Genomic DNA, 17,782 nt, shown 5'->3' on the forward strand with positions numbered 1-17,782 from the left:
ACTGACCATTCTCTTCCTGAATACAACTTTGTTCAATAAACAAACAAACGAAAAGTCACCAGAATTACATACAGTGCCCACACGTTGTCTTTCCAACCAGGTAATGTTGCTAGATGTGGGTGTAGTCTTCAGCTGAGTCTGTAAATCCAGGCTGGAGTGTCTCCTCTCAGGGGGCTGGGGGGTGGCAAAAGAGCCTTGGTGAAGAGGGAGGTGTGCGGGTTTAGAAGGATCAGGTGAAGTCAGTTAAGTAAAACAAGAGGTGCAGCTGCTACTGCACATGGAGCTGGATGTGTTTTCCTGCCTGCCGAGGTCCAGCACACGCTAACTCCGGTGGGGAATGGCAGCCAGGTCAGCAAGATGCCATCAGCAAGGACCAGGGGTCCCTGGAGGCCTGTGATGCAGTTCTTCACTTCAGTTAGGTGTCTAACCACTGCTTTGCCGCTTCTGCGAACCCTCCCCAGCTGCTGACAAGTACCCAAGGGGTCTACCCGGATCACAAGGCTGGACATGGCAGTACACTCAGCAGAGCCTCCACATTAAAACCAGACCATTCCTTACCATGTCCTACAGGATGGCTTCATGTCAACCATGAGAGGATTGCTGGTTGTTCGGTGGAAGAGTCACGAGCCATGGCTACCAGAGTTAGAATGGGCTTTATTAGAGAGAAGAGGGAATAGGAGAGAAGCAGCCAGGCCTGGCAGAAAGAGAGGTGTAGAGAGAGAGACAGAGAGACAAAGAGACAGGGGAACATGGCGCCACCTTATAAAGGCCAGGACGCATCTGCGCACACGAGCCCACGCGCAGAGATCACGCACGTCCGCGCAACTGTGCAACTACATAACCACGTAACCATGGGGCGTGGGTCACGCAGGACGTATGACCCGGAAACGACTAGGTGGAGATCACTAAGTGTCCCGCCGGACATGCAAGACCATGGGGTGTGGTTGGAATTCCTATCAAACCATACGATCTTCTAACATCCAAGACTCTACACTCATAATTTATAACAGGACACATCAGTCACTGTTTAAAAAAATGAATAAAACAATGGTAACAGCACAAATAACAAAATTATATAAAAGAAGAAACCAGCAAACAGAGTATATTATGTACAGAATAAGCACTACTTAGTGAAACTCGGGTTTATTTACATGTACGTGCTGGTTCCTGATGAAAATACGTTTTATTATTGTGAGTCACCATTGAAAAATAAATTAATACACCATTGCTGAAGATATGAAAGTACTGCTGACAAGTCCACCCCACCAGTCCTCCCGCCCACCTTTCTTCTCCTCCTTCTCCTTCACAGTTCTCATTTAATCTATTCATAATCATAAACTTAACTCTGCAGTCCATGTAGACTTGGAGGGCAATGAGGAAAATGTGGAACCCACAGATCTTCAGTGAGAGCAGGGTTACAGGGTACTGCGAGCAGATGGGGTGAGGGTGCTCTCCTGTGCGACCGAAGGAGAAGGAGCCCGACTTGTCCACAGTCAGCAATGGTGATCTCCTTGCTGGTCCTATCATGCCTGGACCAAAACACTCCGAGGCTTCCACGATGCCCACGCCTTCTTCCCCCGTTCCCTAAGACCACGCTGGCCACCCAGCTACTCAGTCTTAGCAGTGCAGATGTGTGGTGATTTATTGTGTACCCTAATAAAGTTTGCCTGAAGATCAGAGGACAGAGCAAGCCACTAGTATGGTGATATTTTATTTGTGCTGAAATGTGATTTTATTTGTACGTTAATAAAGTCGCCTGGGGATCAGAGCTAAAAGCAAGCCATTTAGCAGAAGTCTGGCGATGGTGGCACAGGCTCTTAATCCGATCACATGGCAGGCAGAGTCTCTGTGTAGTCAAGGACACAGCCAAGCGGTGACCCTAACCTTTAATCCCAGTACGAACCATAGAGACCTGGAGGTCTGTATAGACAGGCAGTGATGAGGAAATCATGTGGTTGGGTTTAGAGCCAAGGAGAAGGTAGAACAGAAAGGCAATAAAAAGACAGGTCACACAGGAGGAGGTCTCTCTCTCTCAGGGGAAGGACGGCAGTGAGTGGCAGGCTAAAGGCTAGTGCTCTGATCTCTTGGGCTTTTTAACTCTGTATTTGGCTTTGTGTTTCTTATTTAATAAGACCGTTTAGAATTTCGTCTACACACTAGATTAAACATAGATGCCAGGCAGTGGTGGCACACACCTTTAATCCTAGCACTGGGGAGGCAGCTCTGTGAGTTCAAAGCCACCTTGGACTACATGAGATGATTCAGTCTAGGAGAGAAACAGAGCCAGGCAGTGGTGGCACACACCTTTAACCCCAGTACTTGGGAGTCACACGCCTTTGATGCCAGCTCTAGGAAGGAAGTGAAATCGCTGTGAGGAAAAAGGTATATAGGGCGTCAGGAGACAGGAACTAAAGCCTTTTTAGCAGAAGCCCTTTTCGTTTGAGGAGCCCTTTTGGCTAAAGGCTTTTGGGCTGAAGCTTTTTCGGCTGAGGCCTTTTGGCTAAGGACTGACTGAGAGGCTTTCAAACTGAGGATTCGTGGAGTTGGCGAGGTGAGACGTGGCAGTGGCTTGTTCCTTTGTCTCTCTGATCTTTCAGCATTTACCCCAATATCTGGCTCCAGGTTTTTTAATTAAAAGACCTATTAGATTTCGTGTTACACAGATGGAAAACTGGGAACCATCTTGTTTGATTCAGTATTCACTGTGGACAAGATGCCAGGACCTGTATGCTTCAGGATGAAGTTCCATCCTCAAATTTCTCCCCATAGACAGACCTGCCGCCAGTGTCATTGTGGCGTGTTACATCACCACCCTGGCACATGAACCCTGAAATAGTTCTGTGAAAGGAGGAACCATTACATCCAAATCCTTTCTCTCCTGTGCTCAGAGCACATAAGTGTTCTGCTGTCTTTGGAACTTTGTCTGCAAAGAGCTTGAAGGAGACGAGGCCCAGGGCCTCGCCATCAGCCACAATGTTGATCATGGCTATAGCAAACTCCCAGTAGAGCAGACCATGATCTCAAACTCCTGCTCCTCCTGCCTCTGCCTTCTAACGGCTGGTATTACAGGCTTGTACCACTGTTTATGTGGTGATAGGGACTGAAGCCAGAGCTTTCTGCTTGCCCGGCAAGCACTCTACCAAACCCTTTTCTGTCTGCTCCAAAATCTGCCTAAGAAGACCCTAGGGCCTGAATGGCATGATAGGCAGAGTACCAGTGTATGTAACATGTAATATACTTGTCCAGGATTCAAGTCCCTTCCCACAGAATGCAGTTCCCTTCCCTCAAACAGCTCCCATCTCCACAACACTAGAGAGAGCTCCCAGGAGGAAGGTAAGTGCCTCAGCCTCCCTCAGAAGGGCTCTCCACCAACACTTCCTGATCATGTCTCGGGGGACTGGGGAAGATAAATGCTGAAGGCCGGCAGGTGCTCTGAACAGTATGAGTTCAGAGGCTAGCTACAGGAAGAACCACAGACAGGGAGCTCCACAGAGGGCTCTAAAGAGTGGCAAAGGGCCTTGGAGGCTGTTGCTGACATGGGATGAAACATGTAAAAGGGTATTGTTCTTATTTCATGCCCTGAATGCCTCCCCACGTGAGGCAGGGCTGCAGATGCAAAGAGAGGGATGGAGACTTGAGAAAGGCACACGACAATGCCTAGGAAGCTAAAAGTTCAAAGCCTTAAAGAGGAACTGTGGAGACAAAGGTTGTTCTAGGAGGAGACCTGAGCAAGTGACAGGGATGGAGGACCAGGGTGCATCCTGAAGGCAAGAGGAGCTGCTGTGGAACAATCCTTTTCTACACTATGAATTTGTATTACTCTCATTGGTCACTGGTTAATAAGAAGCTGACAGGCTGGGCAGGAAGTAGCTGGGCAGGAAATTAGGTGGGAAAGCCAAACTGAGAATGGTGGGAAGTAGGAGGGTGTTGTCAGGGGAGATGCCAGCAAGCCACAGGGGAAGAAAGATGCTAGAGGAACAGGCAAAGCCACGAGCCTCATGGCAAAACATAGATTAATAAAAATGGGTTCATTTAAATGTAAAAGCTAGTTAGTAATAAGCCTGAGCTATCGACCAAGCATTTATAAACAATATTAAGTCTCTGTGTGGTAATTTGGAAGCAGCTACCAGGATGGGGAGCAGGTGGTCAGGACAGGAAACATCTGTCTACAGGGAGCCACAGCCCAGGAGCACCCTGATGCTATCTTCTCTCTCTAAACACTATTCTCACTCACACACCAAATTCTCCTTCCTTCCCAGCCACTCAAGCTTTCTGGAAGGGCCTCACAGGGTCTTGCCTCACCTCTTCCTCTATCTAGGAGGCTTCCCCAGACTTTTTCTCCCTCACTCAGCCCTGCTATATCACCTTCTCTGACCTAAACCATACCCCATCACTTCCTAGACTAGAACCTGTGTCTTTTAAATAGTCTTCACTACGCAATTCTTTTACTTTGCGTATCTGTCCTATTGGTTTCCTTGTGTGCTCTCTCTCTCAGAAGGATACATACATAAGGCATGTGGCAACCACTCAGTAACTACCTTGAATAAATTAGTTGACAAGGTCCCAACAGATGTGGATGAGACTTCTGAAGCTGTGTCTGCAGACCGACTGATGAGAAATGCAGTGATGTGGAGAGGTTGGAATGTTGCAGATCCGGAGCTTGATTACACCTTTTCCTAGACTATCATTAGCCCCCTAAACAGCCATTCCTTGCCCACTTCTGTGACTGATAGTAAAAACCTTTTGGAATGTATCAATTTAGCCCACTATTAGCTTCCATCAATCCAAAAGTCACAAAAGCCATCAGCAGTTGAGGTTTGTAGGAGATTCCCTCATCTTACTGAAATCCTTCTCTCTGATGTCTCCGACACTGTATTTTTTTAAATGTCTTGATTTGTAACTCTGTTCTGTTACTATAAAATGTTTCTATGTTAGAACATTCTATTATATTCCCATGCCAAAGTCACTCATAGTTGCTCCAGAATAAACCATTTGAGGCGAGAGCTGTTTTGTTCAACAACATAGACTAGCTCACCAATTCAGTGCTGGTAACTTTTGCATTTAACCCTAATACAAGAGATTAATGTGGTCTCATTCACGTTAATTTCAGGAAGTTCCCTCCAGAAATAAGGCTCCCGAGGAAGGGTCTGTGGGCGGGACTCAAACGACGCCCTGGGGGCTGGGGGAAGAGTGTTTGTATTGCATAATCTGACCCTTTCAGCTTGTCACAGGCCTGGCAGGAGAACAGACACTTGTGTCTGTCAGTTTGATTATCAGACTACTCAAACAATGGACCCCAAAGAAATGGGAATTTTCCCAGGAGAAGGAAAGGGAACCTGCCAGAGGGGGATCTGGGCTTTAGGAGATCTCATACAGTTCTAACTACTTGTCAGACCACCTCACAGGATGAGACTGAAGCCCAGACAATGATGGGTCAGCCGTGGGCGGGACCACAGCTTGATGGGACTGCTCACACAGGCATATCCTGGGACCTTTATTTAAATTTTAATCTTACTTCAGGACTCAGAAGAGGCAGTCTCGGGGCTCTGCTGGATCTCTTTGGCCCTGTTCACAACATGGCACATGGAATACACCATTTTCTGCCTTCCACTTTCAATCTGGCTAATTCACTTGTTTATGAGGATGGGTGTGGCATATGGTACGACTCAAAGGTCGGTGACCCACACGACACAGTGGGATGTGAGCCGGGCACGGTGGCACTTATCTTTAATCTCAACACACAGGAGGCAGAGGCAGGTGAGTCTGAGGCCAGCCTGATTTACATAGATAATTCTAGGACAGCCAGGGCTACATAGAGAGACTCTGTCTTCCTTAGTTAGGGTTTCTATGGCTGTGAAGAGACATCATGATCACAGAAACTCTTTATAAAGGAAAACATTTAATTGGAGCTGGCTTACAGTTTCAGATGTTTAGTCCATTATCCTTATGGCAGAAGCATGGCAGCACTCAGGAAGACATGGTGCTTGAGAAGGAACTGAGAGTTCTACATCTTGATCCCCTCCCCACTCAGGCAGCAGCAGGAGACTGTGCACCACACTGGGTGTGGCTTGAGCATATATGTGACCTCAAAGCCCACCCCCACAGTGCCACTCCCTGTGGGCCAAGCATTCAAACATATAAGTCTATGGGGATCATACCTATTCAAACCACCACACTGCCTCATATTAAAAAAAAAAAAAAATGTAGGGTGTGGTAGCCTGCATTTATAATCCCAGGGCTAGGGTGACGGCAACAGACCGACCCCTGGTGCTCACAGCCCAGTCCATTTGGTGAGTTCCTGGTCAAGTGAGAGATCCTGTCTCAAAAGACAAGGCACCTGAGGAATGACACTCAAGGTTGACTTCTGGCCTCCACACACATGTGCATGCTCACACACATAAACAAACACACACACACAAACTTCATGTCTGGAGCTCAGCCATTAAGTGCACTTAATGCTCTTGCAGAGGAACCAGGTTCAATTTCAATTCTCAGCAACCCATGGCGGCTCACAGTCATCCAACACCTTCTTCTGACTTCCATGGGCACCAGGCACACACAAAATATACATATATAACATGCAAACCAAACACTCATATACATAAAATAAAATCTTTAAAGAAAGAAAGAAAAAAAGGAAAAGAAACAAACAAACTTTATGCCTGACTCTGGCACTTGGTACCGTGTGTGAAGTGAATCAGTTACTCTGTCTAGGAGAAATTACCATGGTCAGGGACACAGCAGATATTCCCCTTCACCCCCTGGTCCTGATCCTGCTCAAATTCCCCAAACAGCCCAGCTGATAGACTAGACAAATGAAGACCCTAGGGGACCTTGCCACCCCAGCCAAGGGACAGCAATTAGGGGAGAGAGTCACCTGGTTTTGGGATATTACCAGTCTTTAACACTTTGGACCGGTTATTTAACCTAGAATTATCCAGCAGAGCCCTGCCCGAACCTAAGCAGCCTTGCAAAAAGAAGATGGATTTCTACCATGAGCACTGGGCTCTGAAAGACTGTGCTTGGTCAGAACCATGACCAGTTCGCCAGAACTGAAGAAAATGAGATTAGAGTGTCAGGGTGCACTTCCTCACACCGATCTTCTTCACAGTGCTGCCCAGGCTCCTTAGGTCGGGAGCAGCAGTAGTTCTCAACCTTCCTAATGCTGCAACCCTTTAAAACAGTTCCTCATGTTCTGGTGCCCCCCCCAACCATGAAATTATTTTCATTGCTACTTCATAACTGTGATTTTGCTAGTTATGAGTCGTAAGGTAAATATCTGATATGCAGGTATCTAATATGGGATACCTTTGAAAGTGTCGTTCAACACACACACACACACACACACACACACACACACACACACACACACAAAAGGGTAGCAACCCACATGTTGAGAACCACTATGTAGTGGTGATTTTTCTTTGGGCCACCAACCAGCTCCCAAATAAAGACGCAAAAGCTTATTATTAATTATGAATGCTTGGCCTTAACTTAGGCTTGTCCCACTAGTTCTTTTAACTTAATTTAACCTGTTTCTATTCATCTATGTTTTATCTTGTGGCTTTTTATCTTTCTTTCATTCTGTATGTCCTACTTTTCTGCTTTCTTCATGTCTGTCTCTCTGGCCCCTGTCATCTCCTTTTCTTTCTTCTTCTTTTTTTTCATCCCCAAGCCTAAATTCCTCCTACTTACTCTCTCTGCCCCTTTCTCTGTCTGGAAGCTCCACCTATGCCTCCTCCCTCAGTATTGGCTGTTCAGCATTTTGCTAAACCAATCAGGTGCCTTAGGCAGGCAAGGTAAAACAGCAACACATCTTTACATAGTTAAACAAATACAACACCTTTTGGCGTAGTTAAATATTCCTAAACACCACTGGTCAGGGGTTCTCCCTGGGCAACAGGGATGCTCTCTGCATAAACTCTGGCTCATGACAGTGAGTCCTTTGAGGGTGATCTCTTAAATCTGAGCACAGATTATCCTACCTAGCAAGTTCCAGGTCAACTAGAACTACATAGTGAGACCCTATTCCAAGAACATAAGATAAAAAAGTTACATGTAGAAACAAAATCTTTTATAAAATTCTCTGAAATCATACTAGTGGGGAACTAAAAAGCATGACTGAATACATAAATATTCAATATATATTCAGTTTTGTCTCTAATGTGTTGTGATTTACCAGTACTTCCTAAAGGAGGAAGTGTTCTTAGGAACTTTTTTTTTTTTTTTTGGTTTTTGGAGACAGGGTTTCTCTGTGTAGCTTTGCGCCTCTCCTGGAACTCACTTGGTAGTCCAGGCTGGCCTCGAACTCACAGAGATCCGCCTGGCTCTGCCTCCCGAGTGCTGGGATTAAAGGTGTGCGCCACCACTGCCCGGCAGGAACTTTTTTATTTTTTAAATTGTTTGAGATAAACTCGAGGCTGCTTTTACATAAACCTCTTTTACACACTGAGAAACAAGTGACAATCCTTCTCAGAGAGCTATAAGAAGAGAATCAATGGCTTCTCAGACACATTAACAGAGGAGCTGAAGAGCCTATCTGAGTCACAGCAAAACTAGGGAGAGCCACCGTCACCAAAGAACTTTACAAGGTTCGACAGTGGAGACAGAATTTTTATTATTTTAATTTTTAAAGTGGTATGGGTCTGGGGCCTCGAGTCTGGATCCCCACAATGTACTTACAGCCCAATACAACACTGTGCATTTGTATCCCAGTGAACTACTGTGAGATGGGAGTCTGAGACACTGGGATCCCTGGAGGCCCCAGGGTCCAGCACTAACAAGTCATACTGCCTCAATAAGGAAGAAGGCAGGCAGGGACTGATGCTTGAGGGCGGGCAGGATTGATATGTGAGCACTAGGGCCCACTTTTTATGAGGACAAGATACTAAAGAATAAAGGAGGTAGGAACAAGAAAGATGTGACTTAGGAAGCAGAACTGAGCTGCACTGCTGTGGGGTTGGGGATGATAATCTAAAATAAAGTGGTGACACCTGGGACAGAAAGCTTGGAAAGACAAGACGCTCTTTCAAACTCAGAGCCCATCACTTATCTAGAACTTGCTTACACTTCCTTATGCTTTCCTTTACACTACCCCACGTCTGTCCTAATAATAAAATAGGAGAGGTGGCTAATAAAAGTACAGCATCAGGTGCAGTTCAGACCTTGAACTGGTGATCCTGTGCCCTGTCTTTGGAGTGCTGAGATTACAGACTTATACCACCACACCCAGCTTATTAACGGCTGGTAGGTGGGACTTACTGCATTCAGCACCTGTATATCCATCAGGGAGTATCACCAGCTCACCCTACTGTGACTCCAGTAACAATCCAAACTGTCACTTCCTCCGACTCCAATGGGCACAGGCCACTGTGAAAACACAGACCAGACTCAAGCAGACTGGGGTGAGCAGCTGTCTTCACCAAGTTTCCCCTGAAAACTGAGGACTTTAGGGAAAACCTTTTACAGTCTCATTAAATGCTGGAAGAGCAGGTAACAATAGGGATATCTTTTAGTCTCGTTCCTTGTCAGATTTTAAAGCACAGTAATTTACTTTAGCAAATTCAAAGTCTGGGTGACAAAATTAATCATTATTTATGACACAATTATGGGTTTATGTGGGGTGCTGAGGATCAAAACCAGGGGCCAGGACACCTCTAAATCTACGGTAATTGGTTTGGGGGGGGTACGATAATGTGTGTGTGTGTGTGTGTGTGTGTGTGTGTGTGTGTGTGTGTGTGTGTGTTGGTGCTTTATGTGGATGCCAGGGGGACTTCCTCATTACCCACCTTATTTTGCGGAAGGATCCCTGTCTGAGTTTGGTACTTGACTCCTTGCCTAGGCTGATTGTAAGCTGCAGGGGTCTCTCGTCTTCCCTCTCCAGGGCTGAGATTACAGGCACATACCACACACCCACCCCCTTAAGTGGATGCTGGAATCTGAACTCAGGTCCCCAGGCCTGTCTAACAAGCACTTTACCCACTCGGCCGTCTCTCTAGCCCCTGTTGAATTGTATTTAATGGTTTAATTCTTGTCCGTCTCTGGAGTTTGATTTGGGGCAGCATTTGAAGATGAGACTTGCCTTACTGCGATTAACAACAAAGAACAAAGGGTTAAGTAGTGCCTCAGGGGGTCCTCAACAGAACTAAGCTGCTTGAAAACACTCCTGCTGTTCATGAATAAGATATGGAGCGGAAGCCAAAGGAGACAGGCACAGAAGTCTCAGCCTGGCTGCACTACATTCTCAAGCTCAGCACACGTGGTAAAACTCGTAGGGTACTCAGGTTAAAATGAGATCAGGGGCTCCATACGGGGCAGTGGGACCTTTCCATCTCCAGTCTACATTCTCCTGACAGCTCCTGACAAACTGTCTCAACTAGCAATGCTGTCAATCCAACATCCCACCACCAGGCCACCAGGACCAGAGAGAGTCCTGCTCCTACTGGGGAAAACTCCCAGACTTCGACTAAAAAATGCAGGCACTTTATCTGTTAGGCAGAGGGACGGGAGAAAGTTCATCAGTGCGTTGTTCATACCGTCCATCTTTTCTCAGATTAAAGAAGACCCTGACTTTCACTCTCTCTTAAGTTTGAGAATAGACACATGCATCCTTTACCAAAATCTAAATGGGAATATGTGCTACAGAAATGGAGGGTTCACCAGTTAAAGCACGTGTCGCTCTGAGTACCTACGCTGGGTGGCTCACAACGTCCTGTAACTCCAGCTCCAGATCTGATACCATCCTCTGGGCACCTGCATCACACACACACACACACACACACACACCTTAGAACAAAACAAAACCAGACAGCCTTCAGAAGGGCATGGAGCAGGCCGTCTAAATTCTTGGCTTCCCCTCTCCCAGTCCCAGCTCCCTGGGATGGAATCAGTTGGCAGCCCCTTGCAGGAAGTGCTTGCTGGCCGAGGAAGGCAGATTTTCTAATAATTGTGCTCCAAGGCCTAAACCTCCAGCCTGAAGCTACTAAAGAACAGAGGCCAAAGGACAAGGGAAAGTTCAACAGATAAAGGATAGGAAAAGGTAGCAGACCACCTGCGTGAAACAGAAAGCGGAGAAAAGCAAGGCTTCTGCAATGTCTGCAGGAGCAGAAATTAACATGCATGCTTCTCGCCACGTGAATGTACTGTATCCTTTTATAGCAAGATTCCAGGATCCCGCCTGCCTGACCCGGGAATTCCCAGTGGGGGGGGCTTATTACTGAAGTCATCTAAACAAAGCTGCAGGCAGGGTTGCCTTCAGAGTAACAGCACGGGGGCCCTCCCATTCCGGGCTCTGGAAAAACCTTTTGTTTCAGGAATTCTTCCCCTCAGGCAGGGCTTTACTTTCACTTCAAATTTTGAAAAATCAAATTTCAAAAGTGCTCCCAAGCAACCCAATAAAGACTGCAGGGAGAAAAACAAAACAACAACAACAACAAAGAGAACAGGGTCCGTGCCCTCCCGGCAAACTCTGGCCCCCAGGACAGTATCAAATTACTGGCTTTTCCTCTGGAATAGGGTCTTCTTTCTCTCGGTAACCTGCCACACAAGCTCCCTATTGTGCACCTACCTTTTCAAATACCTTGCAAATACATCCCCATTCAGCTTTTCTCTGGATCCTAACGAATGCTATTTAAATAATAATAAAGTGACTGAACAATTTAATTAAAAAAAAAGTGACTGAGTGAGCCACTGTGGGACCAATTAAAGGGCCCGAAGAGGGAGGCGCACAGGTACACACACCAATTTAAACAACGGAGAACTAGTACCTCTAGAGAAAAGCAGTCAGGAAAGGGGGTGGCTTGGAAAGCTGTTCCTCATCTGCCGGGCTCAAGGCTTAGTTAACTTTATTCCCTTTCTAATTCACTGGAGTAGTACCTGCCAGATGCAAAATCAAAACTGTCTTCCGAGAAAGGCTTTTGTAGAGAGAATTTTAAAGTTCAGTTCAGTGGATTTTCAATAAAAGTTCTTAAAACTCCTGTCACGAGTACTTTTATTCCTGTTTCTCCAGTGTGCGACATTAAAGAGATTAGTCCTTTTTCTGAGATGTTTACAAGCTACACGGAGAATGTTAAACAGACTCATTCAATTGACCTTTTCAAGTGACCTTCCGCCCTTGGGGGGGAGGGGTCGGGCTGGGCGTTAAGAGAAGAAAAACAATCGGGAATCCCAAACTCAACTTCTTTGTGTCTCAGGAATGAAACGCAGGCAGCCCCCATCTGAAAGGCTTAACTCGGCTCCTTCTGCAAGAACACAGTTGGCTCCCGCAGCCAAAGATCGCTCGCCACCCGCGCCCATCTCGGGTGATGACATGAGATGCATTCAAAAGTGTCTTAAGACCGGGAACCCCGAAGTCACCCGGGCTGCGCGGGTACCACCTGCAGCGCGGGCCCCGCCCCAGCGCCCTGGTCCCACGCCGCAGACCCTCTCGCGGCCACTGCAGGGAAGAATGACACGCGCAGCTGTGGGCGACCCAGCAGGCACCCGGCCGCCAGCTGCCTCTTTTAGCTCGACATCCGACCCCGCTCCCCGCCGCCCTCCCGCCGCCGCCGGCTGCAGCCCGGCCTCGCCCCTCCCCCACCACCGGCGCCCCGGATCCCCCGCGCGCGCGCGCGCGCCCCGCATCGCTCCTCCGCCCAGAGCCCCGGGATCGGCGAGCGCACGGTCGGCCGACTCACCTCCCTCCTCCGGCCCGCTGTCCAGCTCGGCGTCCGAGGACCCGGGCCCGTCCTCGTAGCCCGCCAGCCCCACCAGCTCATCCTCCTCCTCGTCGTCGCCGCCGTCCTCACCCTGCGGCTGCGGCTTGCCCAGCACCTGGCTCATCACGCCCACGCTCGGCTCCAGGGGTCCCCGTGTGGGCCGAACCGCCCGCACCTCCCCCGGGCCCCGGGCCTGGTTGCGCTGGGGGCGGCCGCGGCGCCCAGCCCCCGCTTCCCCGCCGCCGCTGCCGGAGGAGCCAGCCGGAGCGCGGCAGTTCTCCCCGGGAGCGCGAGGGAGCGACGGCGTGACCCGAGTCACCTGACGCTTGTCACACACACACACACACACACACACACACGCACGCACCGCCGGGCGCGCGCTCGCCGGCCGCAGCCACCGTTCGTCTGGCGGGGCGCCCGCCAGGGCCACACACGCTCCCCCCTCTGCGGAGCGCGGGTGTCCAGACGCGCCCAGGTCACCGCCCTCCGAGGCTGCTGCACGTGTGGCCCGGAGGCCACTTTGCCGAGGACCACCCCCGACCCCGCCTCCTGCCTTCTGCAGTGCCTCGGGCTTGCGCGACCGTCTTCGAGCTCTCTACCCTCCTAAGCTGCCCCCCAACACTGCGGTACCCAGGCCCCCCACTCCACTGCCTTATGCCATAGACTCCCGGCGCTCGGAGAAATGCACAGCGGCGGGCTAGTTTCCATAGCAATTTCCTCTTAAGGTGTCTTTTAGTTCAAAAGACTTCCCACCCGGAGTACTCCCAGATCTCCTCCTCTACATAAGACATGTTTCCCAAGAATTCGCATGTCTCGTGATTTATATCTAAACACACTGTACTAAATAATTTCTCTGCAACCTTCGGGAAAGTCTCAGGTATATAACGCACTCGGGGCTTTTTATGGCCAACTGCTAGTGTGGTGTTGGTGTAGTCCCACAGAAATGTTCCATGCCTCTTGTGGGAGGTGAGGGGCAGCTCTCAGATTGGAACAGTAGCGATGTAGGGTGAGGAGGTGCTTTCCTCCTTCGCAAGCTTCTCACCGCAGGACACAGTGTACCCACCCTTCCTGAAAAGAGAAAAAAATAAGTCATGTGCACGAACTTCCTTCAGTTAAGCACATTAGAAAAACAAAACAAAACAAAACAGCGGTCCGGCAAGGTGATCCGGATCCCGCAGGTAGCAGCTGCTCAGCAGGTGGTGGTGAGGCGGAGGAGGAGAGGGCAGCTCAGGCCGGAGACTTGCAGCCAGGGACAGGGCTTCCTAGGGGTCCTCGGAGAAATCTGGGTAGGAATAGGGTTACTAAGCCATGACTCATGTCCTGGATTTCTCCTAGGTGGGTGGCTGCTTTTAACAGGAAAGGCCCTAACTTCTCCAGTTAGAGGCAGTAGAATTCGGCACGACTGCATGGTCAAGGTCGTTCCTAAGACACAGAGATGTTAACTGAAAGTCTCTTAAGTGAAGAAATGTTTTGCAGAGGTGTAGGCAGAGTTTAGGGAGTCAAGACAAGGATCATCAAGTGGGAAATTCAAACCACCTCCAAACTTAAGCGGGAGGGAACGAAGGGAGCCAGAGTTCTGGGGAGCAGCCGGGAAACAGGTCTTACATTCAATCAGGCAGCAGCAGCTGCTGGAGCCACCCTGGCCAGGCAGATAAGAAGAGTACCCTGGCCTCCCTCCTCCTTCCCTGTCTCAGGGCACTCTCCTGGAAATGCCTGCCATTGGTCAGACACAACCAGAAACGCGTGGGCAAAGGAAGACTGAAACCTAGTGGAGGTCGAAGGGTGAGTGGGGGAAAGCGACCCGCTGAAGCAGGCTCCTCCACTCTCCCCACAGGAAACCGCCTTTTCTGAACCTCGCCAGAACACCATTGCCACAGAATTAGTAGAAATAGTAAATGAGAAGTAGAACTCGTTTCTCGTGGGCGATTTTCCTTTCTGTAGAGAAGAGAGTGGGTTGGTAGAGTGCTTGTCTGACATGCACGAGGCCCTGGGCTCAACCTCTGACACCCGGGCATGGTGGGCAGCAGCACCTCAGTGAGACTGAGGCCAGCTTGAAATTCCTGAATCTCTGTTTCAGAAAAGGAAGCCGCCTCGGGGAGGACAGGGGATATCTCCCCAGAGTAGCTGTAAAGACTTGCAGCTGTCCCAGAGCTAGCTTTCCCATTGGGGGGGGCGGGAGGTGAGGGGTGAGGACGGAGTGGGATAGAGCTGGCCTATTTCAAGTGTCAGGGAGGTCCTTAGGACACCGGGAGAGAGCTTCCTAGCAACAGCTCAGATTCAGACCAAGCACTCAAACCTGGTTACTGAGTATGGTCCTGCAATGAACCCAGGGTCTCCAGTGAGGACCACTCACAACCCGACAGCTCCCCCACACAGAAAAGATGGCAATGTGTGATGATTCTGACTTCCTCCGGGAGAGAGCTCTTATTTACTTGTTTATGTGGATGTGTATAGGTGTTTGTGTATGTCTGTGCACCATATGAATGCAGTTCCCACACAGACCAGAAGAGGGTGTCATATCCTCTGGAACTGGAGTTACAGATGGTTGTGAGCCACCACCATGTAGGTGCTGGGGAACTGAACTCAGGTCCTCTGAAAGAGCAGCTGCTCTTAATCACGGAGCCATCTCTCCAGCACCAAGAAGTGAGCTTTATGGGGAGCACAAGCAACGTATCAGAACACACCCCCAGGTGTCTGAGAATTGGATCATTCTTGAGAATAAAATGAACTGACAGCCCTGTCATCTGTTAGGGAGACAGACACAGGATCATGACAGCCTAAGATCCTCCTCTAATCTTGTAGGGACTTCAGCTCAGGCCAAACCAAGAATCGTAGTTTTAAAGCAGAAAAAATTTCAGGACTAGCCAATATGAAGGAGAGTTGGGGGTTATATTACATGACATTTGGGAGGGGCCAGGAGCAGAGTCTCAACTTATACAGCTCTGACTTGCTAGCTAGACCAGGCTGGCCTCAAACTTACAGTGATCAGAGATCCACCAGGACTAAAGATGTGCACCACAACAGTCACCTTCCTATAGAGATTTTGTCTTCTAACAGGCCCCCAGGCCTTAGCACAACTGACTCCATTATAAAAATACCACTCAGCCTATAAAACTCAGCATGTAGATAGCACCACCTGCCAAAACAAAAACAAAGGCCTAATCCATCAAAGCCTGTAGTTCTGGGAAAGTCTCTCTAAATGTACTTGTAAGGTCTCAAACCCAGACAGATGGTTAACTAAGGTGCTTATTAACATATCAAAGTGGACCCTGGCTGCCAGATTCTCCCAGCATCCCTCAGTCCCTACCTGTTACAGGGTATGGCTGCATACCCTGCCTCCTACCCTAAACTTCTCCACAAAAGGTCATGTTTACTCTGGACCCTCCCATGTATCTCTGCCTCTGGCTATGCTTTCCCTTTTATCTACGATAAACTTTCTCCTCCACCATACCTAGGAGCAGTCATGTCTTTCCTTTTTTATTTCTTTTTTTTCACTAACCTTGCTTTTTGACTTCTGTAATTTCTGCTTCTGGCTAATTGTTCTTGTAAACTGAAGTATGTCAACCCAGGACATGTTTTTGTGCTTAAAAACTCACCCTGAGAAAGGCTCAGTGCTATACTAGGATCCCAAACACCCAGTGTAGTCTCTGGCTGCTAATAATGATTTTCTATTGGCTTAAACCCATGCCTGAGCAGCATTCTCTGGTGGCTACCCCACAACAGTTTTTGTTTGTTTGTTGTTGAGGTTTTGTTTGTTTGTTTGTTTTGAAACAGGATCTCACTGTGTAGTCCTGGCTGGCCAGGAACTCTATGTAGATCAAGCTGGTATACCTCTGCCTCCTGACTGCTGGGATTAAAGTCATGTCCCCAAGGCCAGACTGAATATTGATTTTAATTAAGAGAAAATGAGAGGCTAGACATGGTGGCACAAACCTTTAGTCCCAGCACTCGGGAGGCAGGGGCAGGTGGATTGCTGTGAGTTTGAGGCCAGCCTGATCTACAGCAGGACAGCCAGAGCTACATAGTGAGACCCTGTGTGTGTGGGGTGGGGGGGGACAGAGAGAGAGAGAAAGAAGGAGAGAGAGAGAGAGAGAGAGAGAGAGAGAGAGAGAGAGAGAGAGAGAGAGAGAGAGAAAGGGGGGAGAGGTGGTCAGAAGGACACACTTGAGAGCATAGATGAGGACTTCTTCAGGACAGCTTATTCTTCATTACCTGTACAACAGTCATAATGCAGGATTTCAGTAAGATTTAAAGCTATTATTTTGAAATGGTTGCTGAGGAACCCAAGTGAGATCACAGGGTGTTTAATAGGATTATAACTGATAAAATCACAGAGATTAAGGAAGGTAGGCTATCTTTACTATAAAGAAAGTCAACTGGTCTGGTGAAAGGAATGAGGCCCTCTCTACCCACCATCATACACATCCAAGCCTTCACATGAGTCTTTGCTATTTTAACACAAAGGAATATTATTTCTTTGCCAGCAACCTTCACAGAAAACATCAGTTGTGTTGGAATTCTTGCTTCTCAGAAGGTGAGAGGCTCCAACCAGACTCTGGGGTAAGGGTCCCACCTCATCTCCCCATACTTTTCTCTTTCTGTCCCGTCTCGGTCACACGAAGTCAAGGGAAATGAAGTCCTCAGTCGTGTTGGACCCCAGCTCAATGGTGCAATTGCATGTAGGCTGAGTGCTCTCTGATTCAGCATCATTGCAAAGGGGTCATCTGTTTGTTTGAACACACGGGCTCAGAGAATCTTGGTTGCTTTTCTTTAGCTAATGGTGATTGTTTCTATGTTGCCAGCTTTCAATCAGGGGATAAAAACACAAAGTATAAAAAATAAAATAAAAAAAGTGTGAAAATTCTGGAAACAATACCGATTTTCAAAAAAAAAAAAAAAACGCATACGTAGATTCTTTCAGGTTTAAATGTGAATTGAGACACGTGAGAAGAACCCTGAAAGCTTTTAAGAAACTTTACTGTGGTTCTGCCCCATGAACTGGCTGCTGTGGTGGCCACTTTAGCTGGAAATCAGCCTGTCTGCGGCTGGCCGGCTGGCCGTCTCCAGGGAGAGTGTGTTCAAGAATG

At 48.3% G+C, this 17,782-nt stretch overlaps 1 protein-coding gene across 2 annotated transcripts in view; it reads right to left on the minus strand.

Annotated features, from left to right (window-relative positions):
- Rragd (Ras related GTP binding D) overlaps positions 1 to 13,177 on the minus strand; it is a 39,668-nt gene extending 26,491 nt beyond the window's left edge. Inside the window, exon 1 of one of the 2 annotated variants that reach the window (XM_052716571.1) lies at positions 12,675 to 13,177. In XM_052716571.1, the coding sequence (XP_052572531.1) occupies positions 12,675 to 12,819 (145 nt within the window). In that variant the 5' untranslated portion in view covers positions 12,820 to 13,177. The remainder of the gene's footprint in view (positions 1 to 12,674) is intronic. The other variant, XM_052716572.1, reaches the window with a different exon arrangement.
- Positions 13,178 to 17,782: the final 4,605 nt, after the last annotated feature.

Source organism: Peromyscus californicus, unplaced genomic scaffold (assembly GCF_007827085.1).
Source record: "Peromyscus californicus insignis strain IS unplaced genomic scaffold, ASM782708v3 Scaffold_5__1_contigs__length_169319896, whole genome shotgun sequence".
NCBI classification, from domain to species: Eukaryota; Metazoa; Chordata; class Mammalia; order Rodentia; family Cricetidae; genus Peromyscus; species Peromyscus californicus.